Source organism: Vipera berus (assembly GCF_964194415.1).
Source record: "Vipera berus genome assembly, chromosome: 15".
Lineage (NCBI taxonomy): Eukaryota > Metazoa > Chordata > Lepidosauria > Squamata > Viperidae > Vipera > Vipera berus.
Window position 1 is genome coordinate 5,566,448 of NC_138218.1, and position 27,469 is coordinate 5,593,916.

At 48.5% G+C, this 27,469-nt stretch overlaps 2 protein-coding genes across 3 annotated transcripts; one reads left to right on the forward strand and one right to left on the reverse strand.

Moving 5' to 3' along the window:
• Positions 1 to 28: 28 nt before the first annotated feature.
• TRUB2 (TruB pseudouridine synthase family member 2) lies at positions 29 to 10,710 on the reverse strand. Of its 2 annotated transcripts, XM_081339635.1 has the most exons (8): positions 10,544 to 10,710; positions 8,614 to 8,748; positions 8,177 to 8,251; positions 6,975 to 7,036; positions 6,033 to 6,114; positions 5,792 to 5,864; positions 1,526 to 1,662; positions 29 to 304 (listed from the first exon to the last, which is right to left on the reverse strand). In XM_081339635.1, exons 1-8 carry the CDS (start codon positions 10,659 to 10,661, stop codon positions 36 to 38), a joined length of 951 nt encoding a protein of 316 aa, XP_081195761.1. In that variant the 5' UTR covers positions 10,662 to 10,710; the 3' UTR covers positions 29 to 35. The 2 variants fall into 2 exon arrangements, with proteins under 2 accessions (XP_081195761.1, XP_081195762.1); XM_081339636.1 differs by lacking the exons at positions 29 to 304; positions 1,526 to 1,662 and adding an exon at positions 3,884 to 4,587.
• A 2,328-nt stretch (positions 10,711 to 13,038) lies between these two features.
• Positions 13,039 to 26,409, forward strand: COQ4 (coenzyme Q4; the record flags this gene model as incomplete). The annotated part of the gene is made up of 7 exons (XM_081339482.1): positions 13,039 to 13,060; positions 13,248 to 13,412; positions 15,190 to 15,286; positions 15,559 to 15,661; positions 19,499 to 19,628; positions 24,097 to 24,190; positions 25,473 to 26,409. 7 exons carry the CDS (start codon positions 13,039 to 13,041, stop codon positions 25,648 to 25,650), a joined length of 789 nt encoding a protein of 262 aa, XP_081195608.1. The 3' UTR covers positions 25,651 to 26,409.
• Positions 26,410 to 27,469: the final 1,060 nt, after the last annotated feature.

A 27,469-nucleotide genomic window follows, 5' to 3' on the forward strand; every position in this document is an offset into this window, starting at 1 on the left:
TTCTAGCAAACTTCCCATTGAATTCTGGATCCGGGTCAGATTCGTTCTCTTTCACAATCCACCCCGTGTTTCAGGCGCTCAAGACTGGTTTCAAGTTCAGCGTCTACTTTCTGCTTGGCTTGCAAAATTGCCCGCTGGATGTTAGGGAGGTCCCACTGGGTTCTCAGCAGTGCGTCCTCCAGCCCAAGGACGCCGTCCCGAAACCGCCTCACTTGGGTGCAGACCGCCGTGGTCTTCAGTTCCAACCCTATTTCGTGAACTATTTTGCGGAGGTACTGTTGGGTCTCGTGCAAGCAGTGAATTTCTAAGAAAGGCAGGAAAGAAAAGCCAGTAGCTAAGCAAAATTTAAAGCTGTACTTCATAATTGCAAGTTGGAAGGGCTGAACAGGACTCTGAAACAATCTGTTCCCTTAGGTAAAGGTAAAGGTAAAGGTAAAGGTTCCCCCGCACATGCATGCTAGTCGTTTCCGACTCTAGGGGCTGGTGCTCATCTCCGTTTCAAAGCCGAAGAGCTTGTCCGAGGACGTCTCCGTGGTCACGTGGCCGGCATGACTAGACGCCAAAGGCGCACGGAACGCTGTTACCTTCCCACCGGAGTGGTTCCTATTTTTCTACTTGCATTTTTACGTGCTTTCGAACTGCTAGGTTGGCAGAAGCTGGGACGAGTAACAGGCGCTCACTCTGCTACGCGGCACTCGGGATTCGACCCGCCAAACTGCCGACCTTCTGATCGACAAGCTCAGCGTCCTAACCCACTGAGCCACCGCGTCCCTTTCTCTGTTCCCTTACCCCAGTATAATTAAAAACAACTTCAGGCCGGTCTGGCTAAAAAAGAAATAATCTTTCAGCTGTTAGGCCTCGTAGGGGAAACTCCCAATTCTTTTGTCTTTTGAGTCCAATTCCGACGGATCTGCGTTATACTAGGTTCTTGAGTAAAAGCCATTCTGACTGGCCCAGTTTTTATTTCCTGGACTAGAGGCATCCCGAATTTTAGCAGGATGTAGATTCTGCCTTTAATTGCAGTCTTTTCCCTTTCCGTTGACATTGCTGAAAAACAGTACGGTGGACAAAGTGAAGAATCTCCCCCAGTCGCCATCATTTAGTCCAAGGTTTCTCAAACTTGGCCACTTTTAAGATGACTGGACTTCAATTCCCAGAATTCCACAGCGTGGGGAATTCCAGTTGTTTTAAAGTGGCCAAGGGGTCTTCAAACTTGGCCCTTTTATGACGTGTGGACTTCAACTCCCTGGCTGAGGGATTCTGGGAGTTGAAGTCCACAAGTCATAAAAGGGCCAAGCTTGAAGACCCCTGCCCTAAACCCGATGCTGATTATTTTTTGCAGCATCCCTGGTAGCCATCCGACCCGCCACTAGTTCATTCCTTCGAAGTCATCTTTGGAGTAACGGGAATAAAGTCAGAAGGGGGAGGGGGGGGAGATTTAAAGAGAATTCCGGAGTTTAATTTCCTACTTTTAAATAAAAAACAAGGCCACCAGCCTGCCTTAATCTAAGAGAGAAGGCCATACCCAGCTGGAATTCAGGTGGGTCAAAACGGAGACATCGCACAGCCGTGATCAAAGGCGGGCTCTTGTTCATGGGCCGAATGAGGCCTTTGACAGCCAACTCGTAGGCTTCTTGAGTTTGCAGGTCAAGGTTAGCCCACCTGGAAAGGGGTAAGGATAGAAAGGTAAAGGTAAAGGTTCCCCCGCACGTGCGTGCTAGTCGTTTCCGACTCTAGGGGCCGGTGCTCATCTCCGTTTCAAAGCCGAAGAGCCAGCGCTTGTCCAAGGACGTCTCCGTGGTCATGTGGCTGGCATGACTAGACGCCAAAGGCGCACGGAACGCTGTTCCCTTCCCACCGGAGTGGTCCCTATTTTTCTACTTGCGTTTTTTACGTGCTTTCGAACTGCTAGGTTGGCAGAAGCTGGGACGCGTAACAGGCGCTCACTCTGCTACGCGGCACTCGGGATTCGACCCGCCAAACTGCCGACCTTCTGATCGACAAGCTCAGCGTCCTAACCCACTGAGCCACCGCGTCCCTAAGGATAGAAAACCTTTAAGGATAGAAAACAGGAGCATAATTATTTGGGAACAACAGGTCAGTCCAGGATGCGAGATTGGGTGTCCTTTTACACCCATCGACATTTTATTTCGCCCACGTTGCTATGAAGATTATTCCCTCCATGTTCCAAACAAGGGAGTCGTTTTGGCTATGATGCAGCTACTCCCCGACTTCATTTAGTGACCCTTCAAAAGTTACGACGGCACTGACAAATGTGACTCATGACTGTTTTCCATACTTGACGACCGTTGCAGCATCCCCAGGGTCATGTGATAAAAATTCAGATGCTTGGAAACTGACACTTATGACGGTTGCAGTAGGCTGAGATCCTACTATCCCCTTTTGTGACCTTCAGAATCGGAATAGAGCGGGAAGGGACCTCGGAGGTCATCTAGTCCAACCCCCTGCTCAGGCAGGAAACCCTATACCATTTGAGACCAATGGCTGTCCAGTCTCTTCTTAAAAACTTCCAGTGTTGGAGCATTCACAGCTTCTGGAGGCCGGTTGTTCCACTGGCTAATTGTTCTGATTGTCAGGAATTTTCTCCTTAGTTCCAGGTTGCTTCTCTCCTCGATTAGTTTCCATCCATTCCTTCTGGAGGTAAGCCATCCCAATGATGAATAGAATAACAGAAATGGAAGGGACCTTGGAGGTCTTCTAGTCCAACCCCTTGCTCAGGCAGGCAACCCTATACTATTCCAGCCAGGTGGCTGTCCAATCTCTTCTTAAAATCCTCCGGTCATGGAGCACCCACCACTTCTGAAGGAAACTTCTGTTCCACCGGTTAATTGTTCTAACTGTCAGGAAGTTTCTCCTTAGTTCCAGGTTGCTTCTCTCCTTGATTAGTTTCCATCATTTCTTGTCCTGCCTTCTGGAGAATAAGTTGACACCCCCCTCTTCTTTGTGGCAGCCCCTCAAATACCGGACGACTGCTATCATGTCCCCCCTAGTCCCTTTTTTCTCTAGATTTAGCCAAACCCAGTTCCTCCAGTCGTTCTTTGTATGTTTTAGTCTCCAGGCCTTTAATCCTCTTAAAGGCCTGGAAACTTAAAACGTACGAAGAACGGCTGCAGGATTTGGGCATTGCTCTTCTCTGCCCTTTTTCCAAACTTCTGGATTTAAAGAGGATTTCATTCAGTAACTGCAGCAATTCGCTGAACAACTCTGGCTAAAAGGGTCGTAAAAGTGGACGCGATTCTCAGCCATCTTATTTAGCAACGGAAATTCTGGCCCCAGATCAAAGCACTCTTTGTATTGGTAACATTTACACCCCCAAAGAAGTGTGTAATTCCCCTCCCCCCCACACACACCTGGATCCTAGATTCTCTGGTCCAGAAGTGCTAGAAAACTCTGGTTAATTTAACCAAACCACCCTGACAGACGTGATTCTCCTTATTTACCAAAGCTTTAACACAAGCATGCCAAGCTTGAGAAAAGCTGCGGTTACAATTGGAAGTCAGCTACTTCTGGAATTTTCTGGAGGAGAGCCAAGGGCCTACGGGTTGCAACAAGGGTGTGTATATTGTGAGAAGCCAGCTTTCCCTAACCTGGTGTGGCCCAGGTACGTTAAGACTTCTGTTTTCCCATCACTCCCAGACTTGCTGGAAAGGTGACGGTCGCTCCGATTGTCAAGTTGCTGCCCATTTAATCAATAAAGGCAGAAGTTGGCCCAGTCACAAATGCTTTACCCGGCCCTGCGCTCCACCCTTTTGCAAAGACTCCACGCTCGTTTCGAACGTACAAATATTTTATTATGCCGCATGCTGCGAAAAGTCGGTCAACTCCTGCTCTAAAACCACATTCCCCCCCCCGCCCTCCCCTCCACAAAAACACCAGGATGTTTTGTTGCCTCTCCAACTTCTCTTCCCAACTGAGATATTTCACCATCCGGGGAACCAGTCTCATTTTTACTGGGTTGTTGTTTTTTTAAAAAAATAAACTGGGGTTCGCCCCCACCAGCCAGGAGAGAGACTCCTTCAGTTCACAGCCTCGCCGACTTGGGCAGAGTCCATTTTTATTTTAGATCAAGAGCCTTTTCCGAGATCGGCCTTCCGACTCTTTTTTTTTTTTTTTTAATCAACCGCTTCTTGATCGTCTTCCTCTTCGCCCGCCCGCCCCGCAAGCAGCCTGGCCAGGAGGGATGCGAAACCTGGCAGAACGGCTTGGCTTTCCGCTCCCCGTGTCCTCGTTTAAGGCTTCTTCTCGTCCTCTCCCGAAGGGACGGAGGGCCGCACTTGCTGCAGGGGATAATTCCGCAGGTATTCCAGGAACTCCTCGGCACGCTGGTCCGCCTCCGTCTCGGGGCGCAAATAGCACCACAGGAGGATCAGGACCATGACCAGGGTGATCAGCAAGGCCCGCCAGGCAGGCTGCCGCTGGTCGCTGCCCATGGACTGCCAGGCGGTCCACCGGCGGGGGTTGGCCGGGCTCTTGGTGAAGCAGAGTGGCTCCGAGCTTTCGGGCTCCTCTGGCTTTGGGGATGGGCTGTAGAGGCGCCGAGGGAGGAAGCCGAGGAACGGGGGTGGCCTGCGAAGAAAACAGAAGGAGGTTGGTGACCGCCTCTGTGCCACCTCACCAAGCCAGCCTCCTTCTCCCATTCCAGGATTTTGGACAAGGGGTCCTTAACGACTGAACACTCAGCGACCGATCGAACTGACGTCGGAGCGATTTACGTCCCCCTTTTTTTTTTCCAGAGTGACGACAGCTGCACCGGCTCGCACAATTGCATTTTAGGCCCTTGGCAACCGGCTTGCCTTGATGGCCGATGACACCACCACCACCACCCCCCTCTCCAAATCTGTTAACCGTTTTTGCCCCGTTTCTGGCGTTTATTCCTGGTTTCCGGCAAGAGAAATGCATTTGCTCAAACGGTTGCTCCGTTCCCTTCACGACCGTTGTAAAGCAAACAGTTCTGGCTTCCAATCTGGTGATGCCTCAACGTACAGCTGCGATGACCGATAGCCATAATTCCTGGGTCAGTTGCGGTCATAAACCTGTAGTAGCTTGCCAAGTGTCTGGCAGCGGGACAGTGAAGTGGTCTAACGCTTGCGTGCATAAGAGATAAGATTCTTTTTGCTAACCAAACCAAAGTCCACCATACCTCAAGCTATCACTTTGGAAAGATGTTACAGTGGGCTTATTTTGGGTAACAATCCTCAGGCAGAAAGGAGATTTTTAAAAGGATTTCTTTTTGCATCCTGGTAGCGCGCTCTGCGGATTGCAAAGGCCCAGGGCAAATTGGTTGCAGGATGTGGATATGGCCGGTCTAGAGAAAAGGACTAGGGAGGGACATGATAAGCAATATTCCAGTATTTGAGGGGTTGCCACAAAGAGGAGGGGGTCAACTTATTCTCCAAAGCCCCAGAAGGCAGGACAAGAAACAATGGATGGAAAGTAATCAAGGAGAGAAGCAACCTGGAATTAAGGAGAAACTTCCCGACAGTGAAGACAATTAACCAGTGGAACTGCTTGCCTCCAGAAGTTGCGGGTGCTCCATTATTCGAGGTTTTTAAGAAGAGACTTGACGGTCACCTGTCTGAGAAGGTGTAGGTTCTCCTGCTTGAGCAGGGGGCTGGACTAGAAGACCTCCAAGGTCCCTTCCAGCTTCTATTCCGATTCTAATTCTTGAACGTCCCTAACTTTAGGCACGGGTTGAGCCAGCCCCCTTCCACACACCACACCAAAAAGCACGTTGCCCCTTAGACACAGTCACTGCAATTGGAATACTCACTGCAGTAAAGCCTTGTGATTGGATCCCTGGATCACCGAAACAATCCGTTCCAGCTTCTCCCGCGTCACGTGATCTCCAAAGAAGAAGAAGACAAGCAACGTTTAGCTTCCCTTCCTCTGGTTTCCCCCCCTCCCCCGTCTTTTCCCAAAGCAATTCCGAAAAGAACCCCAATCCTGGAAAATCACCAACTGCAGAGCAGGTCGCCTTAGGGCCCCCCCCGCTTCCCGGACGAGTCACTTACCGAATGTGCTCTTCTCAATCAGTTTCCCGGTGTCTGAGAAATTGTCGGTGGCTTTGCCAAACAAGCCGCTAACGGTGTAGGCCTTTGAAAAAGGAAAAAATCCGGATAGCAGACTGCGCATTGCAAAGGCATAGGACAGAACGTCCTAAAAGCAGAACGTCAGCCCAAGAAAAGACAAAAAGAGCCGAATCTACTGTTTTGGATGGAAATTGTTCTTGAATCTAAGCAGAGAGGAAAGACCCCTCCCTCCCTAGCACTGATGATGTTACCTAGCTGGGTCATGAAACGTCTGCAAGAAAAGAAGCAAGCGCAGAGAGCACCAAGGGCCCCATAATTCTCCTCCTCCTCCTCCCCCCCCCAATCCCTCCTAGCACTGATGATGTTACCTAGCTGGGTCATGAAACGTCTGCAGGAAAACATCCAAGCGCAGAGAGCATCAAGGACCCCATTGTCCTCCTCCTCCCTTTTCCACTCCCTTCTCGCACTGATGATGCTACCTAGCTGGGTAGTGAAACGTTCTGCAAGCAGACCCAACTCGGAGAGCACCAAGGACCCCACAGTTCTCCTCCTCCTCCTCCTCATCTCCACCAACCCCATTCCCTCCTAGCACTGACGATGTTACCTAGCTGGGTAATGAAACGTCGGCAAGAAAAGCAACAGGCTCAGAGGCCACCGAGAGTCGCACAGTTTGATCCTGAGCTACAGATATTATTCTACCAAGTTTCTTCCAGCTCAGGAGATGAAGCTATATGGACGTCTTTTAACATTCCACGTGCCTCGTGGGCTGTTTTGAGAGCCTCCCCGAGACTTGAGGGGGCTTATTTGCAAATGGAGGGATTTCCCCACGTGTGCTATACCAGCTCTCCTTAAATGTAAACGGAGCTTCGCATTGCCAACAAAAAGCACCGCCTGCTAAGCACCCAAAATGGAGGGGCAGCTTACCCTGGTAAGATGTGCACTGTACCAATTTTTGATCAGCTTGGTGCCGTGACCCACGCCGAGTACTGGAGGAGTAAAACACAGAAGGCAAACAAACGAGAATTAAAAAGGTCACTATCTCCTATCAGTAAGTTCCAGCAGACAGGTCAAAGTGGATTTAAATTCGTCTGGGCAGGAAGAATTGCCTAGAACACTGGACAGTCCGCAGTGGAACACACACAAAAAAGGATTGTTCCAAATTGTAAATCCATCATTCTAGAAAAATTCTGGATAAGCCCGTTTTCAAACAGGAGAAGCTAAAAAAAAACAACAACCCACAATCCAACAAAGCTGAGCAGTCCTTCCTAATAGGTTAACGGAAACATTTCTAAAAGCGAATTGCAGGAGAATATTGATGCTGAGAGTCCCTTGGACTGCAAGGTGATCAAACCTGTCAGTCCTAGAGGAGATCCACCCTGACTGCTCTTTAGAAGGCCAGATCCTGAAGCTAAAACTCAAATACTTTGGCCACCTAATGAGAAGGAAGGACTCACTGGAGAAGAGCCCAATGCTGGGAAAGGTTGAGGGCAAGAGAAGAAGGGGACGACAGAGAAGGAGGTGGCTGGATGGAGTCACTGAAGCAGGAGGCGTGAGCTTAAATGGACTCCAGAAGATGGTAAAGGACAGGAAGGCCTGGAGGAACGTTGTCCATAGGGTAGCAATGGGTCGGACACGACTTTGCAACTAACAACAACAACATTGATGCTCTGTCCCAAAGCTGCTTTTTTTTTCCAGGAGGCGACTGGACTTGTGTTTTTTTCTTTGAAGACGTTTCTCTTCTCCTCCTAGAAGCTTCTTCAACTTGGACTGGATGGTGGGGGAATGGAAGGATTTATACTCCTCGCAGACAGCTGGTCACTTGCACCCTTTTAGAGAGTCGTTGAGGCCACTTGGAGGTTTTCCTGTGTCCTCAGGGTCACCTGAGTGGTGCAAATGAGCGTGGAGCCTGAAGAAGCTTCTTGGAGGAGAAGCGAAACGTCTTCAAAGAAAAATAAAGGAAGTCCAGTTGCCTCTCGAAAAAGCACCTTTGGGACAACCATGACTGAGAATCTCCACGGATGTATTGACGCTCTACTGATATCCCAGTTAAAAACTGGCGAGCGAGTTTGATCAAGCCTCCCCCTCTTCCCCAAGGAATTTTAATGCCTAGAGTTGCTTTTACTTACCAAATACTCCGGACGATTGCATGTCCAGACGAGGGCCTGCTCCAACATTCAATTCCGTAAAAACCGGTCCTGAAACTTAAGAAAACCAACACGGATTTTAAGAGCGGAAGGACGCTCCCGTTGTATACAAAGCAAATAAAACGGTGGGAAATCCAAAAAAAAAAAATTCCCACTGTGCCAAGCAAGATTACCTTTTAATTATTATTTTTTTAAAAGAAAAATGCCCAACATCAGCGCGAAAAGAGCAAATGTTTTGCCAAAAAAAAACTTGGAAAAAGTTCCTGGTTGGGGAAGGTTGCTTTCACACCACGAAAATAGCGAGATATCTTCCAACAAAACACAAGTGCAAAAGATAAGATTTCCCCTTCGGAACGGTGGCACTCCTGATTCAGTTTTGTCTGGATCCCGATTTCTGCCAATTCTCTTCACCATCTTACCTAAAGGATGGTCAGCCAGCATAGGAACCTGGCTAACCATCAAGGTTAATTCCTTCCCGGTCCCCTCCTTTTCGGCCATGACGGGCTGAAAGCATATTTGTTGACAAGGTTCTGGGTACTTTAAGGAGTTTAAGCCTGAAAAAAAGAAACAAAACATTTTTTTCCCCTCTTATCCCCTCTTATCCCCTCTTCCCATCCCCTCTGACATCTGGACCCTTCAGATCTTTCTTCTGATTCAAGCGCGCAGCAATTTGCATTTGAGCCGCGTGGGTGGGGGGGCTGGATTAAAAGGACCTCCAAGGTCCCTTCCAACTCTCGTTTGTTTTCTGGAAACTCATCCCATTTTGCTCAATGCCTCTTGGGAAGGAAGACGAGGCTTTCCCGATACGTTTACAGCCATCCATTCTGCTCCTTCGGAGCCCTCCAGATGTTCTCAACGTCTGGGAAAAGCAGTGTTATGTATCTGAGGGGTCCTTGGTACTAACACTGATGATGTTACCTAGTTTGGGTCATGAAACGTCTGCAAAAAAAACCAGCCAAGCTCAGCGAGCACCAAAGATTCCACAGTCATCGTCTTCTCACAAACCCCTCTCCCTTCTAGCCCTGATGATGTTACCTAGTGGGGTAATAAAATGTCTGCAAGGAAAAAAACTAAGCTTAGCACCAAGGACCCCATCCTCCTCCTCTTCCTCCTCCTCGCAAACCCCACTTCCTTCTAGCCCTGATGATGTTACCTAGTGGGGTAATAAAATGTCTGCAAGGAAAAAAACTAAGCTTAGCACCAAGGACCCCATCCTCCTCCTCTTCCTCCTCCTCGCAAACCCCACTTCCTTCTAGCCCTGATGATGTTACCTAGTGGGGTAATAAAATGTCTGCAAGAGAAGCACAAACTCGGAGAGCACCAAGGACCCCACAGTCCTCCTCCTCCTTTCTGCAAACCCATTCCTTTAGCATTGATGATGTTCACCAAGGAGCCCACAGTTCTCCTCCTCTTCCTCCTTGCAAACCCCGCTTCCCTTCTAGCACTGATGATGTTCCCTAGTTGGGTCATGAAACGTCCGCAACAAAAACCACCCAGCTCAAAGAGCACCAAGGACCCCTTCATTTCAATCCTGACCTACAAATCTCCTTTATTAAGTATCTAGCGTGTGAGATGGCCTCACAAGACCGATGGTTCGTTGAGGTGCTTTCAAGTAAAAAGAGCAGCACGCAGGAATGCAATCAGATGAAGCTTTATTTAAAGATAGAGTAAAGAGAAAGAGTTCCCTGGCATGGAGGCATCCATGCCTGGATTGAGCTCATGGATCATTCCCAGAGGGAGCTTGAAGAAGAAAGCAACAAGAGAGCAACAAGAGAGAGCAGCCCCTGAGCAGAGGTTTTTATGGGGGTCCCCAGCCCCTCCCTTACCAATGAGAGTGAGGGGGCTGGAGGGCCATTAACTCTCTCCAATGGGGCTGCAGGGGCCGGAGACCCCTGACCCACCAGTGGGAGCAAAGATGCCTCTTTGCTCCCATCTGATGACCTTTTGGGGAACTGCCATGGCTGGCACAAAAACATCTAACATAGCGGGCTTCCTGCGTAAACAAGGTCGTTTGTGGGCCTCCCTCCAAAGCTACAAAATCTTGGGGTGGGGGAGAAACTAGCTTGTGTGTGTGTGTGTGTGTGTGTGTAACAGCTGGAACGGAAATCAAGGAACGGGCAGCGGAGCAAACGCGCCCTTGGAAAACTCGCTGCGCGCTGGGAAAAGCGCAAAGGGGGAAAACGGGCGAGGCGCCCGCGGGCGGCGCGCTTGCAGAATCTGCACCGGTGTGTGTGTGTGTGTGTAGGTGGGGGGGTGTAGTTGAAGTGTAGTCTCTGGCCGGGGGTGGTGGTGGTGGGCTGAAAGGAGAAGCGGTGTGGGGGGGGGTAGTTGAAGGAGGAAGCGGCTCACCCTTAATCAGATGCAGCTTCACCGTCTCCCTGGCCGCCCTCCAGTGCATGCCCGCCGGCTTGTAGACCGCGAAGAGCCCTTGCAAAGCCGTGCCCGCCGCCGCCGCCGCCGCCCGCATGGTTGCCGCTGTCCTCGGCCGGCGCAACCGCCTCTCCGCTCCCCCTAGCGCTGCCGGGTTGAGCCCGACTGGAAATAGAGTCCCACCGGGAACACGAGCCCGCCTCCCATCCGAGAGAAGCGCAAAGCGAAAGCGGCTTGGTGCGCGCCAACGGCCGGCGCGCCCGGGAGCCGTGCCAAGGGGGTTGGAGGGCTGCCGGGAAGACCCGGGTTGGGGGGTCTTTGCACAAAAGGGGCTTGCTCACCCGAAGGGCGGACAACTCCAAGACACACACATACACTGACAGACACACACACACACACACACACACACACACAGTCCCTAGATCCAGAGGGCAGACAATTCTCTGTCTGTTTCTGCCTCTGCCCCCCCTCTCTCTCTCTCTCTCTCTCACACACACACAGACACACACAGACACACATACACAGTCCCTACCTAGATCCAGAGGGCACACAATTCTGTTTCTGCCTCTGCCCCCCCCTCTCTCTCTCTCACACACACACACACAGAGACGATCAAGAATACTCTAAGGTGGGAAGGATCGGTGCGCAACGCGTTTGGAGGTCAGTGACTCGGGGCAAAGTGGCCGTTTGCGGCTCCCTCCGGACTTCCTCTCTCTCTCTCTCTCTCTCTCTCTCTCTCTCTCTCTCTCTCTCTCTCTCTCCCTCCTCTCTCTCTCCCTCCCTCTCTCTCTCTCTCTCTCTCTCTCTCATGGGCTTTGGAACGCAACGGTGGGGAGCCGCCAGGCTTTCCTTCCGCCAAAGGAATACAGATCTGGTGCCCCCCCTCAAGGCAACGTTGCTCGACCTTGTTTTTCCCTCCCCCCCTTGAAGCTGGGTGAACTTCAACTCCCAGAATCCCCCAGCCTACTGACCACAGGATTCTGGGAATCGAAGTCCACCCAGCTTAAAAGGATCCAAGGTTGAGCGCTGCTCTCGTAGCCTTTGTGTTCATCATATAAGGTTGAGCGCTGCTCTCGTAGCCTTTGTGTTCATCATATATTTTTAAGTTTCTGGTTACTTTCACTGCGTCCGCTTTGCGGGAGAAACGATTTTCCCGATTTTTTTTCCCCCCTGCTGGATCGCAAAAGGGTGGATATTGGCCGCCACAGCCGAATGCAACAGTTGGAAGGGTGATGGTGGGGAGTCTGGGGTCCTATATGCGTATCTCCTCTGCCCTTTCTCCCTTTTGCCCCGCGGAGAATTACGCCGCTTCCTTCCCCCCCCACTCCCCAGCCCGCAGCAATTTTCCACGATTCGTTTTCAAAATCCCAGCAAAATCCTCGCTTTGCAGATGCGGCTTGTTCATACGGGTTTCTTTGGAGCCGGCCGCTAGAGGGCGCTCTCCCCTTTTTCTTTTGCTCTGATGCGAGACTTCTGGCCAGAAGGTGGCGCTGTAGCACCGCTTCCAAAACCTGGAAGCGTCTTATCCCGTGTTTCGCTTGCAATGCCTTTGATAAGTCTCCAGGGCTGCTCTGAAAAATGCACTTTTTTTTAAAGGAAAAAAACAAACCCTCTTTTTTTTTGCAGAGTTTTGCCTCCTGGAGGAAGATCCCAACCATGCACAGGTTGCTGTCCAGTCGGGCTCTGAAAGTCCTGCCTTGGATAGGGAACGTGGGAAATGTTTTGGAGTCCTCTTGGCTCACGGGCAAGTCTTCTCCGTCTGGTCCCAGATCTCGTTCCCAAACTTTCCTCACTTACTGATATCTTCTTTTTTCTTTTAATAGTAAATTTACACGCCGCCTCACCTTGCAGCCGTGCAATTTGTAATGCTCTTTTGTTGTAGGCCAGGACTCAGAAACACTGATTAAGCCCTGTTAGGAATTGATGTGCAGAGGTCTCCTTGTGCTACCAAGGAGTTGCACAGACAAGGGTACTGAGAGCAGTAAGAGTCACACAGTAACCACAAGAGTACACTGAGTTGTGAAAACAAAGTATTTTACTATTGAGGTGGTGTAAAAAACAAAAATGCACGGTCAAAAATAAACAGTCCAGGTCATACACAATAGTAACAGTCCAAGGAGTATTCCAAATACAAAGTCTTCTTACCGGTCCAGAGGTCAAAAAACACAAGTTGTGCAGGTTTATCACAGTAGTAAACCAACAGTACAGCAAAACAGCAATAGTAGAGAGAGCAGAGAATTCAGAGAGAAAGAAGCTACGTTCCTAGCTCCCTCTTATGGCCATGAGAACACTTACACACCCATTGGCCAATTAACATCTTAAAGTCACAACATCGTAGTTTATATATTTTCAACCCAACTATGTAGGCTATCACCATATGCCTAACATGCCCCACTCAAAACCTAGATCGGCGCTTCTGTTTCTGGGTGGACTTCAGCTCCCAGAATTCCCCAGCCAGCATGGAATTCTGGGAGATGAAGTCCACAGATCTTGAAAGTATGCCTTGCTTGCACACACGCTATCAGTAATAATAATCAGGTCACCCAGGGGGGAAAAACAAACAACGTATTAAATGCTGCTTGCGTTTCGACTACATTCCAGGGCTTTGGGAAGTTAGAAAAAGCTAAGCAAAGTCTTGAAATGTTTCTGACTCTCTAACTTTAACCCTTTGTCTTCTGTGCAGGCCGCCCAATTAGCCACGCCAGCCCCCTGGCAGCTTTTCTTAGACCCCTGGGAGATGTGAGCAGTTTCCCACTCTATCCAAACCACATCCCCACCAGCCTCTTGCAAAAATGCTTGTTGACAGCCGGCTCGGCCTTCATGTCCCTCTACGACCCCTACCGCCATGGTGAGCTGGGTGTTGTGGGAAACGGTGAAGACCCCATCAGCTCTCTGCCCTGAGGGTCTGCAGCCTGGTCTAGTTGCGTTGCAAAAATTCCATCCAGAGTGTCCCTTTCCATTTAATGACCACAATTTCTAATGCTAAGCAAGAGAGTCACGCCCGGTTTCTACGACCTTTCTAGCCACAATCGTTAAACAAAATCGCTGCGGTTGTTAAACGGATGGTGTGGTCGTTCAGTGAATCTGGCTTCCCTCCCAATTGACTTTGCTTGTAGGAAGCTGGCTGGCTGCCAAGCGCCTAAATTTTGGCGATGTGACCGTGGGGATGCTGGAATGGTTGTAACGCGAGGAACTGTTGTAAGTCACTGTTTTCACTGAATTTTGAGTGGTCATTAAACGGACAGTTGTAAGACAAGGACTATCTGTAATCGTATCCCCAGTCTCACGTAACCGGTTAGGAGCGCAACGGGGAATGTCTGTGCTGTGCAAACACACCCGTCCTCAGGGTTTCTGGGGCAGAAGGAAGAAATCTAATACTATTAGATGTATGAGCCCTGGTGGCCCAGTGGTGAGAATGCAGCATTGCAGGCTGACTCTGCCCACTGCCAGCAGTTCGATCCCAACCGGCTCAAGGTTGAGTCAGGCTTCCATCCTTCCGAGGTCAGTAAAATGAAGACCCAGATGGTTGGAGGGCAATAGGCTGACTCTGTAAACTGCTTAGAGAGGGCTGTAAAGCACTGTGAAACGGTATGTAAGTCTATCATTATCATGTATGGATGTATCTATTTGGTTATCCATCATCTATCTATCTATTTAACTATACCTACTATCTATATATCTATCTATCTATCTCTATATCTATCTATCTTATCTCTGTATATCTATCTCTGTCTTCTCTATCTATCTCTGTATCTATACGTCTATCATCTATGTAACATCTATTTATGTAACTATATCTGTCTCTGTGTCTATCTCTGTCTGTCTGTCTATCTATCTATCTCTATCTATCTATCTAATTTATCTACTCTATCTATCTACAGTACTCTATCTACTCTATCATAATCTGTCTAAGTATCTGTCTATCTCTGTATCTGCCTACCTGCCTCTTTCCCTCCCTTCTTATCTCTATCTATCTATCTATCTATCTATCTATCTATCTATCTATCTATCTATCTATCTGTTAGAGAGGGCTTTAAATGTGAAGCCATTTAAACCATAAGTCCAACTGCTACTGCCATTGCTATTACGGCTGCTGTCAGGACCCAGCCCAATCCACGTCTTAGGAAAACAAAAACTCTTGGAGTCAGTTCTAGTCCAAAAGGAAGTTTTACTAGGACATGCTTGGTTGTGGAAATACAAGACAGGACTTAGTATTGTTTTACAAATTGAAACTCTATAAAGGGATCCCGGTTCAACCCCCCCTTCCCTCAACCCCATTTGGTCAGCCCCCCCATCATTTTACTTCGCGTCATCCCTTTCGTGGGAAAAAAGGAACTTCGAATCTTTATGGTTATTGCCTTCTTCCTCTACAGAATTAAAAGAAGACACAGGCCAGATGCCTTCTTCCCTAACCCCCCCCCTTTGTTCCCCCAGTTCAAAAGGTTTCCCTTGGTCTTTGAAATAACCTAAGGCAGGCTGAATCCACATCCGCTCCTCCTTCCTCGGGAGATGGCAGAATCCATGGGGGGGGGGATAATATTTTAAACATACATTTATGAATGTGATATAAATGGATTCTGACAGCTGCAGTGTATTTTTCTTTCCTTCTTCCCTCCTTCCTCCAGATATGATAGCTGTCCTGGGAGAGACCACGGGACAAATAGCTTTAAAGCATCTCTGGGAACAGATGAAGAACGACCCAGAAGGAAGGCAGGTCCTCCAGTAAGTGGATCTCTTTCTTCTAGCAGTTCCCCCAGTAAGTGGATCTCTTTCTTCAACTCCCCCATCAAGAGGTGAATCTTGGTTTACGAGCTGCCCTAGCTAAGTCACCAGATCCCACAAAACCAAGGGAAGTTGAGATCCAGCTGGACCGGGGCCAGTGGATCTCACCTCCGTTGGACCGAACTAATCCCTAAAGAGAGAGCCACCCTGTACCCAGTGGGCACTTTCACGAGCTGAGCTGCTGTTTGCAATTCCGTTGTTTTCCTTCGCAGAGAGCGGCCTCGGATCCGCCTTTCCACCCTGGACGTAGCTGGACTTCGGGGGCTTCCCGACGGGACCTTCGGCCGGGAATACATTCGCTTCCTGGATGATAATGTGCGTGCTGCGAGAGCTCGGCTTTCAAAGAACGTTCCTCCTAGGAGGCATTGTGAATTTCTGTTTTCGTTTGAAAAGCCAAGCTTTGGTGGCCTTTGAGCTTGGTTGTTCTCCTTGCAGACGTTTCATTTGCCAAACTCGGTAACATCATCAGTGCTAGACGGGAGTGTGGGATGTGGAGAGGAGGAGACGGAGGAGGACTGCGGGGTGGTTTCCTTGCAGACATTTCATGACCCAACTAGGGAACATCATCAGTGGTAGGAGGGAGTGGAGTTTGCAGAGAGGAGGAGGAGGAGGAAGAAGGAAGAAGAAGGAGGAGGAGGAGGAGGAGGAGGAAGAAGAAGAAGAAGAAGAAGAAGAAGAAGAAGAAGAAGAAGAAGAAGAAGAAGAAGAAGAAGAAGAAGAAGAAGAAGAAGAAGAAGAAGAAGAAGAAGAAGAAGAAGAAGAAGAAGAAGGTGGGGTCCTTGGTGCTCTCTGAGCTTGATGGTTTTCTTGCAGACGTTTCATGACCCAACTAGGTAACATCATCAGTGCTAGAACGGAGAGGGGTTTCCAGGGAGCAGCAGAGGGACTGGTAATCCTTAACTACTGGAAGACAGTAATCAAGTTTAAGACTTGTGGACTTCAGCTCCCAGAATTCCTCAGCCAGCATGACTGGTTGAGGAATTCTGGGCGTTGAGGTCCATGAGTCTTACAGTGGCCAAGGTTGGAGACTCCTCGTTCACGCCGTGCTCTGTTCAACCAAATTTACTTTGCACCCATTATTTCTGTCTGCTCCTAATTTGGGGACATTTTTTTTCTAACGCTCCATTTTCGTATATCTGAATGTGGGTCTCCCAGCTCCCTTCCGTCCACATGGATGGATAAATTTCTCCAGGTGAACAGACCAGTTTTTTTTTTCCAGTTTATCCACCCAGGGCATGTCTTCAAGTCCCTGTATTACCTTGGTTGTGCTTCCCTCTTGTTTTAATCAGTCACTAATCCCAGAATCATTGGGTGTAGCCCTACCAGAGCACAACAGAGAGGCAGGAGTACATCAAGCACTGGTGACGTCGCCTAGCTGGGTGATGAAACATCTGCAAGAAATAGCCAAGCTCAGAGAGCACCGAGGACCCCACAATCTTTTTTTATTTTTATTTTTTATTTTAATCCCATTTATATCCCGCCCTTCTCCGAAGACTCAGGGCGGCTTACAATCTAAGAAGCACAAATCAATGTGCTTAGCAATAGCCTTCATTCTATGTATATGCCTGCTTATTAGGGCTTTCACACACACCCCAAGCGGCATTATTACAAAGTCAGCTTAATTGCCCCCAACAATCTGGGTCCTCATTTTACCTACCTCGGAAGGATGGAAAGCTGAGTCAACCTTGAGCCTGGTGGGACTCGAACCTGCACTAATTGCAGGCAGCTGGTGTTACTTAAGGAGGCATTAGCCCACTGCTCCACCAAGGCTCATGTAATCGGTCTACCTCACATCTCTTTTCATGTGAAAATCCTTTCGATGTTGTTGAGAACCACACCAGCTGCAAAAAACAGCACGGAGAAGGCCCACGATAGAGACTGCAGACCCAAATCCAGCTGTTGCGATTCCATTTGATGGTGGTTAAAATCGAGATGTGTGGAGTTCATGTGATTTCCATTTGCTAACTATAATATATATATATATATATATATATATATATATATATATATATATATATATATATATATATATATATATATATATATATATATATATATATATATATATATATACCGTATATACTTGAGTATAAGCCGAATTTTTCAGCCCACTTTTTGGGCTGAAAAATTCCACTTCGGCTTATACTCCAGTCAACAAAAAAAACTTACCGAGGACTTGTGCGCGGCCGAGGCTTTGGTGCTTCCGGGATTGCGCGCACCTCTCCCAAGCCACCGCCGTCCGGAGACCTGCCGAAGTTTGGGGAGGTTTGGGGAGGTGCGCGCGCACCTCCCCAAACCTCCCCAAACGTCGGCAGGTCTCCGGATCTCCGTGCCTTGCCTGCCTGCTTCTTTCCGCTGCGGAAAGAAGCAGGCAGGCAAGGCACGGAGATCCGGAGACCTGCCGACGTTTGGGGAGGTTTGGGGAGGTGACCAAACCTCCCCAAACGTCAGCAGGTCTCCGGATCTCCTCCCCAAACCTCCCCAAACGTCGGCAGGTCTCCGGATCTCCGTGCCTTGCCTGCCTGCTTCTTTCCGCTGCGGAAAGAAGCAGGCAGGCAAGGCACGGAGATCCGGAGACCTGCCGACGTTTGGGGAGGTGCCCAAACCTCCCCAAATGTCAGCAGGTCTCCGGATCTCCGTGACCTGCCTGCCTGCTTCTTTCCGCTGCGGAAAGAAGCAGGCAGGCAGGGCACGGAGATCCGGAGACCTGCTGACGTTTGGGGAGGTTTGGGGAGGTGCGCGCGCACCTCCCCAAATCTCCCCAAACTTCGGCAGGTCTCCGGACGGCGGCGGCTTGGGAGAGGTGCGCGCGATCCTGGAAGCACCGAAGCCTCGGCCGCGCGCAAGTCCTCGGTAAGCTCCGGGCGGTCACTTGCTTCGCGTCTCCTGAGGGAAGGGGGGGCGACTGGAGCGGGCGTGTTTCCTCGCCTGCTGGGCGCCGCGATTTGCCCGGGGAATGCGCGGGCCCCGAATGGCAGCGTGGAGTGAGGAACCGGACAGCCAGGGCTTCCCCGAGAGCCGCGGCCACACAGGGTATTCCTGTGTATTCAGGCTTGCAAAATGGCGGATCGAGCCTCTGCTGGCGGCGGAGGCTTGCAGAACGGCGGATCGGCTTATACTCGAGTCACGAACTTTTTCCAGTTTTTGGGGGTGAAAATGGGGGTCTCGGCTTATACTCGAGTCGGCTTATACTCAAGTATATACGTATTTGGCCCCATTGCCTTGGTGGGAAATTTCCAATCGGAGCCGCTAGATGGCACTGTGGCCCCACTTTTGAGCAATGAGCAAGCTGTAGCAAAAAAAAATAAAATACAGAATAGCAGAGTGGGAAGGAGCTCTGGAGGTCATCTAGTCCAACCCTCTGCTCAGGGAGGAAACCTGTACCATTCCAGACAAATGGCTGTCCAGTCTCTTCTTGAAAAGCTCCATTTATGCCCCCTCCCCAACTTCTGGAAGCAGCCATTCTACTAATTAATACTTCCGTGTCAGGAAATTTCTTCTTAGCTCTAGGTGGTTGTTTCTTTTCTCTTTAAGGATATTCCATCTGTTATTTTTAGTCAGTAGAGGGCTTCACCATCTTCCTTGGCCCATCGGTGGCTCCTTTGAATTGAGGCCGTTGAAAACAACAACAATAATAGTAATAGTAATGGATTAGAATCTCGAATCCCGAGTGCCGCGTAACAGAGTGAGCGCCTGTTACTCGTCCCAGCTTCTGCCAACCTAGCAGTTCGAAAGCACGTAAAAATGCAAGTAGAAAAATAGGGACCACTCCGGTGGGAAGGGAACAGCGTTCCGTGCGCCTTTGGCGTCTAGTCATGCCGGCCACGTGACCACGGAGACGTCCTCGGACAAGCACTGGCTCTTCGGCTTTGAAACGGAGATGAGCACCGGCCCCTAGAGTCGGAAACGACGAGCACGCATGTGCGGGGGAACCTTTACCTTTTTTTTTTAGAATCGTATGCCACCCAACTGTCAACCACTCTGGGTGGCTCACAAGGGTCAAGCAAAGAAATTACGACCAAATCAGGGACAAGAATCCTACTTGGGGGTGGGGGCTGGTGTTTGTGCATAGCTAGGGCCTTCCCTATCTTGGAAATTAATATTGGCTTCCCCCTTTTTTCTTTCTTTTTTAAAATTTAATTTAATGGCCAGAGGGTTTCTCCAGACACAAGGATGCCAGCCCGGTTCATAGATGACGAAGACCTGGCCTACGTCGTCCAGCGTTACCGGGAAGTCCACGATCTGCTACACACCCTTCTCGGCATGCCCACCAACATGCTTGGTGAGTGTCTTAACAGCCAGCGGCACGCCTTGGAGGGAGGGGGGGTGTCTCCACTCCATGATTAGGAGATTGGGGAGGCCCAAGTCCCAAAGGCCGAGTGGCGGGGGTTGAGAAGGACCACCGTCCTGGGTGGGACCGCTGTTTCTCCAAAAGGAAGAATTATACGTTCAGGTTCAGGGCTTGGATCAAAATTCGGAGTTTAGGGGGTGTGTTTTTTTTCCCATTTGCACAAGGAGGAAGGGGTTGCCAGGTGGGGTTGTCTTGTGTCACCGCTCTGGAAATGTCAGCAGTCCATCCTTTAAATACACGCCATGTCCTACTTTTCCCAATTCTTATCAAAATCTTTGGATCCTCACATTTCTTTCCCTTCCCTTCTTCTCATTTCCAACTCTTTCCTTCCTTCCTTCTTTTTGCTTCTTCTTTTCCTTTCCTTATTCATCCTCTTTTTCCTTTTTCCTCTTCCTTTCCTTCCTCTCCTTTTCAACTCCTTCCTTCCTTCCTTCCTTTTTCTTTTTTCTTCTTCCTTTCCTTATCCATCCTCCTTCCCCTTTTTCTTCTACCTTTCCTTTCCCTTCTCTTTCCTTCCCCTCCCTTCCTCTCCTTTTCTTTCCCTTCCCTTCCCTTCCCTCTCCTTCCTTTCCTTTCCTTTCCTTTCCTTTCCTTTCCTTTCCTTTTCCTTTCCTCTCCTTCCCTTCCCTTCCCTTCCCTCTCCTTCCCCTCCTTTCCTTTCCTTTCCTTTCCCCTTCCCTTCCCTCTCCTTCCATTCCTTTCCTTTCCTTTCCTTTTCCTTTTCCTTTCCTTTCCTTTCCTCTCCTTCCCTTTCCTCTCCTTCCCCTCCTTTCCTTTCCTTTCCCTTCCCTTCCCTTTCCTCTCCTTCCCCTTCTTTCCTTTCCCTTCCCTTCCCTTTCCTCTCCTTCCCCTTCTTTCCTTCCCTTCCCTTCCCTTCCCTTCCCTTTCCTCTCCTTCCCCTCCTTTCCTTCCCTTTCCTTTCCCTTCCCTTTCCTCTCCTTCCCCTCCTTTCCTTCCCTTCCCTTCCCTTCCCTTCCCTTCCCTTTCCTCTCCTTCCCCTCCTTTCCTTCCCTTTCCTTTCCCTTCCCTTTCCTCTCCTTCCCCTCCTTTCCTTTCCTTCCCCTCCTTTCCTTTCCTTTCCTCTCCTCTTTTCCTTTCCTTTCCTCTCCTTCCCCTCCTTTCCTTTCCTTTCCTTTCCTTTCTCTATTTCCTTTCCTTTCTCTATTTCCTTTCCTTTCCTTCCCTTTCCTCTCCTACCCCTTCTTTCCTTTCCCTTCCCTTCCCCCCCCCCTTCATTTTTCTTGAAACATTCAGCTGCCTGGGTGCTCAAAAGGTGACTTAATAACCCCCTTTTCTAATTCCCTGTGAAAGTATTTATCTTTCTAATTGCTCTAACCACTGGAGCTGTTCACCCTTCCCTTTGGAAAAAACAACTGCTGATGGACCGCAGATAATCCAGGCTGAGGGTGTTGAAATTTAGACAGAGCCACCTTTGGTCTCGTTTCGGGCTGTTCCCGGGGTTATGATTCACCGGGAAGCCTCCATGTTGTTTCTCCAAATCGTTTTTGGGCAATCCGTGCTGGGTCTGAAGCAAGTCGAGAGGATGAATCACGCCAACTCTTGCCTCATAGCAGCGGCCCGGCTGAGGGATTTTGACAGGCTTTATTTTTAGATCCATGGGGGCTGAGGTCTTTGACCTTCCACACACATTCCCTTCCTCTTTTCCGGTTAGGTTGGCGTGTTCTCTGACCTCCCCCCCTCCTTTTCGTTTCTCCCCGTCAGGAAAATTCAGCCCCTGAAGAGAGAGATCCTCTAGGGCAGGGGTAGGCAACCTCGGCTCTTTTATGACTCGTGGACTTCAACTCCCAGAATTCCTGAGTCAGCATGGAGGAAACTTTGGCCCCTACATGACTCGTGGACTTCAACTCCCAGAATTCCTGAGCCAGCATGGGGGGAACTATGGCCCCTTCATGACTCGTGGACTTCAACTCCCAGAATTCTTGAGCCAGCATGGCTCAGCTGGGAAACCTCTCCATATCCCCTCAGCATGGCTGGCTCAGGAATTCTGGGAGTTGAAGTCCACGAGTCATAAAAGAGCCGAGGTTGCCTAGCCTTGCTCTAGGGCTCCCATTTGCTATCCCGGTTTAAGTGTCCCTCCTTGGGCCTGTGGGCTGCTAACCAAGCTTCACGGAGCGAGAGTCCTGGAGAAATGGGAGTCCATTGGGCCACTCCCCCTGGCCACAGCCAAAATGACGACCCAAGAGATGGTTGAGTTGACGTTCACCAACCTTTGCAGGCCCAAACTGGGAAGCCGGTGTTCTGGATTTCAATCAATAGTCTAAGGTTGCCAAAGTTGTTCTTGTTCATTGCTCACCCCACACAATTCTTTGAGACTTGAAAGACAGAGGGAGAAGCCTGTCCCGCTGAAACCCAGATTTATACCCCTCTCCTGAAGCTGACGCGGTGGCTCAGTGGGTTAGGACGCTGAGCTTGTCGATCTGAAGGTCGGCAGTTTGGCGGGTCAAATCCCGAGTGCCGCGTAACAGAGCGAGCGCCTGTTACGCGTCCCAGCTTCTGCCAACCTAGCAGTTCGAAAGCACATAAAAATGCAAGTAGAAAAATAGGGACCACTACGGTGGGAAGGAAACGGCGTTCCGTGTGCCTTTGGCGTCTAGTCATGCCGGCCACATGACCACGGAGACGTCCTCGGACAAGCGCTGGCTCTTCGGCTTTGAAACGGAGATGAGCACCGGCCCCTAGAGTCGGAAATGACTCGCACGCATGTGCGGGGGAACCTTTACCTTTACCTGAAGCTTACCAGCAGCATCGTGACTGAATATGGGTCCTTCAAGCTAGGCTAGGTCAGAGTCCGGAAGAGGTCAATACAGGTGGTCCTTTACCTACGGCCACCGTTGAGCCCAAACTTTTATGTTGCTAAGCGAGAAATTTTTTTAGGGAGTCTCACCCCATTTCGCGACCTTCCTTGCCAAAGGGCGGTCACGCGACTCTCCCGGGACACTGTGACGGTCATAAATGTGAGTCGGTTGTCAAGCAATCCGAATGTAAATTACATGACCACAGGGAGGGCCGCAAAGGTCGTAAGTGCCATATATAGAGCCTTGGTGGAGCAGTGGGCTAATGCCTCCTTAAGTAACACCAGCTGCCTGCAATTAGTGCAGGTTCGAGTCCCACCAGGCTCAAGGTTGACTCAGCCTTCCATCCTTCCAAGGTAGGTAAAATGAGGACCCAGATTGTTGGGGGCAATTAAGCTGACTTTGTAATAATGCCACTTGGGGTGTGTGTGTGAAAGCCCTAATAAGCAGGCATATACATAGAATGAAGGCTACTGCTAAGCACATTGGTTTGTGCTTCTTAGATTGTAAGCCGCCCTGAGTCTTCGGAGAAGGGCGGGATATAAATGGGATTTTTTTAAAAAAAGAATAGAATAGAATAGAATAGAATAGAATAGCCTTGGTGGAGCAGTGGGCTAATGCCTCCTTAAGTAACACCAGCTGCCTGCAATTAGCGCAGGTTCGAGTCCCACCAGGCTCCAGGTTGACTCAGCCTTCCATCCTTCCGAGGTAGGTAAAATGAGGACCCAGATTGTTGGGGGCAATTAAGCTGACTTTGTAATAATGCCGCTTGGGAGGGGGCGAAAGCCCTAATAAGCAGGCATATACATAGAATGAAGGCTATTGCTAAGCACATTGATTTGTGCTTCTTAGATTGTAAGCCGCCCTGAGTCTTCGGAGAAGGGCGGGATATAAATGGGATTTATTTTAATCGGGGTTTTAATTGCACAGGGTTAGTTTAATCTTTTTTAAATTGGTTTTAACTTTTGTATTGCTGGTTTTTAACTCCCTGTAAACCGCCCTGAGTCCTCAGGGAAAGGGCGGTATATAAATGTAAAAAAATAAATAAAATAAAATAAAATAAAATAAAATAAAAAAAATAAAAAAGTGTGAAAAAGTCACTTTTTTCAGTGCCGTTGTAGCTTCGGAGAGTCACTAAATGAATGGTTGTAAGTCAAGGACAACATCTGTCCAGTGAGAACAATTAACCAGTGGAACTCCTTGCCTCCAGAAGCTGTGAATGCTCCAACACTGGAAGCTTTTAAGAAGAGACGGGACAGCCATTGGTCTGAAGTGGTATAGGGTTTCCTGACTGAGCAGGGGGGTTGGACTAGACGACCTCCAAGGTCCCTTCCAACTTTATTATTGTTATTATCTCTCCTTTGCCAATCCAGGCTGTAGAGCCCAAATCTCAAAAAGCATTTTGTCTGCTTCTCATCCCTAAAAGAGGTAAGGCAAAGACTTCCAAGTTTCTTTCTAATGTTTTCTTCCTGTGCTGGGTATAAACCACGTTTCTCTAAACACCCTTCCATCGTTCGTTTCAATGGTTCTGTACTTTTAAAAGACAGAGGAACTGATTTTCTTGCTTCCCTGATGCTCTTTCTTAGGCGAAGTGGTGGTCAAGTGGTTTGAGGCTGTCCAGACCGGTCTGCCCATGTGCATTCTGGGAGCCCTCTTCGGTCCTTTACGTTTAAATACCCGGTAAGTCGAGGATTTTATAAATGCAAACTTGCGGCATACCTTCCAAATTGAAATCACGGCCTTGATACCTATTGATGCCTACAACGATTGCATTAGGGAGCTTGGGTGAAACTTTGATCCTCGATTGAGCGATTGATTTGCTAATTGCTCCTTCGAAATGATGGCCTTGCCCTTTTCAAGCTGACAGCAGCTGCCATAACTTCTAATTGTCAGTTTTGGCTTAATCTGTAAAAAAATAAATAATAAATCCGAGAGGATTACAGGTTGCACAAAAGACAGGATTTGCAAAAGTCTTACGAAGATCTTGTTTTGTGTCAGCATCCTTGGATAAAGAATGCCCCAAATATATTAGGAAGTTTTGTTCTCTTTGCCTTGAAATTTTCTCTTGGGAGTTTCTGCAGCTGTAGGGATTCACGCCAAAAAAAAAGCGTAAGAATTAAATCACGCACTGCTTTGTAGCCAGGTTCAAAACCATTTGCAAGATCGTAGCAGCTGTGAGATCCATGGGAAAAAGTCAGTCATACAGAAGGAAATAACATTGAGCAGTACGTCTGAATTTTTTTTTTAAAACTATCCTGCCCTAAAAAACAATCCGGGGAGATAGACAAATGCATAACCTTTTTCTGATGTCTAAATTTTAATACAGGATCCGGTTAAAACCTCTAGGATTAAATTGGATTAAACAGGTCACCACCTGTTAAGAAGATGTTATATAGGTCAGCTGTCTAGGAGCCAAGACCTTTGAGTCTAAAATATAGCAGTTGTAATCTTTCTACAGCTTTTCTTTTTTAAAATAATAATAATAATAATAATGGACGCGGTAGGTCAGTGGGGTTAGGACGCTGAGCTTGTCGATCAGAAGGTCGGCAGTTTGGCGGGTCGAATCCCGAGTGCCGCGTAACAGAGTGAGCGCCTGTTACTCGTCCCAGCCTCTGCCAACCTAGCAGTTCGAAAGCACATAAAAAATGCAAGTAGAAAAATAGGGACCACTACGGTGGGAAGGTAACAGCGTTCCGTGCGCCTTTGGCGTCTAGTCATGCCGGCCACATGACCACAGAGACGTCCTCGGACAAGCGCTGGCTCTTCGGCTTTGAAACGGAGATGAGCACCGGCCCCTAGAGTCGGAAACGAGTGGCATGCATGTGCGGGTGAACCTTTACCTTTACCATAATAATAATAATAATAATAATAATAATAATAATAATAATAATAATAATAATAATAATGTAAAATAAATAAATAACTCCCCCTCCTTTTTTTAAATTTCCTTTCCTTTCCCCAGAAAGTGGCAGCTTTTGACTGCGGAGCTGATCCCCTGGGCCGTTCAGAGCGGACAAAATGCCACCTGCATCTTGAATTTTTATTACGAGAAGCGTTGGGAGCAATCGGTAGAGTCTCTTCGCCGCGAAATTGGCATCCTGCCACCTCCTGGCCCTTCATTTTTGAGCTTCCGTGGCTGACGCAGGAGGAGCACCTGACGGAGGCCACGACTTCCAGGAAGCCACGGAATTAAAATTCTGGATATTAAACCTTCTGGCCACGGCCAGGGTGTTTTGGGGAGCCCCATCTTCCTTCGTCGGTGGACGTCCCCCAGCTTTTTCTTCGGCCAGGACAGTTAACCAGAAAGTCGAAAAGAGGAGAGAAAAATGAAAACATCGCCACAAAACCCAGAACTATTGAAATCTCGGACAACAGAAATGGAGAAAATATTGACGGTCCCAAGGCAGGAAGGAATGAAGGATGAAGACAGCTACCGCAATTAGATCTCGGCTCCTAAAGATACGTAGATTTGTTGTTTTACGACAGAGTTTTCACAAGCCCAACTGGAATAATGTCTTAGCGCATAATGTCTCGCCTGAAGCTTTGGCCCAGCCTAGGAAAGGACAGGAGACATCTCATTTCTGCCTTGAGTTGTTTACAAGAATTCCCCTCTATAAAGCAGATCGAATGGCCGTGATAAATTGGATTGCACAACCACAGCTATTCGCCACTATTGCAAACAACCACTTGTGTTATAGGGCAGGTACAAATATGCAGAACTAATCGCTTCTCAACCAGGGCGTAAGTTCTGTTTATATTCTCAATAGGGTGGTGATATTTTGCAGATTTTATCTTCCGTCCCAGAGCTTCTGGGTCCTTAAAATGCCCAGCACCTCAAACCTTAAATATCTTTATACGTGGTTTCTCGTTCCAGTTTTTAAATAAAGTTTGCAAAATGATTGCTGCTGCGCCTCTCGGCTCGGCTTCCTTTGGAAAGAACAGAGTCACAGATTTCTCTGTTTGGAAACTATGGTTTATATACAATGCTTGGGTTCACACACCGGGCTTAAAGCCAAAAACGTGGCTTGTTTGTTGTGAACCGAGCCACTGGTGCTGGTTCAACAAACTAAGGTTTAATAAATATCAGGCTAATCTTGGTGAGCAGAGTTTCGTTACGAATAATCTTGTCATCAGTGGCTGTTCATTAAATGGACACTAAAGATTGTCTGAATTCAAACACGGTTGCTAAAACACCGGTTCAAAGCCAGCCCAGCGTAGTTTGTAATCCTTGCTGCACGATTTAATAATGCATCTTAATAACGCAGTTCCAGGGCTTTGGGAACCAAAAAATAATTAAGAATTTAGGATACCGCAGCCTGCAAACCCAGTTCTGAGGATACCCTAATTTTGCTATTCCTGGCGTAAAAATTACCGAGATGGATGAAAAGCTGAAAGCTGAGCCCTTTTGAAATACAGATACTGTAGTTTATTTATTAATTTATTTTATTAATTTAATTTGTATACCGCCCTTCTCCCGAAGGACTCAGGGCAGTGAACAGGGCAATACATAATAAAAAAACTGCATAATAATACATAATAAAAAGTTGTTGAGTTACGGCTACAGCTGAGTCCAAAATACATGTCGCTAAGTGAAACATTGGTTAAATGAGCTTTGCCCCACTTGACGACGTCTCACCACAGTTGTGAAATGAAGCCACCCTAGTTGTTAAATTAGTCAGGTGGTTGTTCAGTGAATCTGGCTCCCACGCTGGGGTTTGCTCAGCCAACCGTGTTTAAACCAACCTTGGCTTCAAGGGACAAGGACAACTTTATGGTAATAATAATTTTGGCGAGTGTGAGCGAAGCACATTTTTCCTCAGGAGAATGAATACCGAGCTAGGTGTTCCAGCCAGGAAGGAATCTATTATATATTCATTGCTTAGATAAGGTTAAAAAACAAAATAGCTATGCGAAATACCTGTACATAAGGCCATAATTACAGGTAGTAGGCTGGGAACG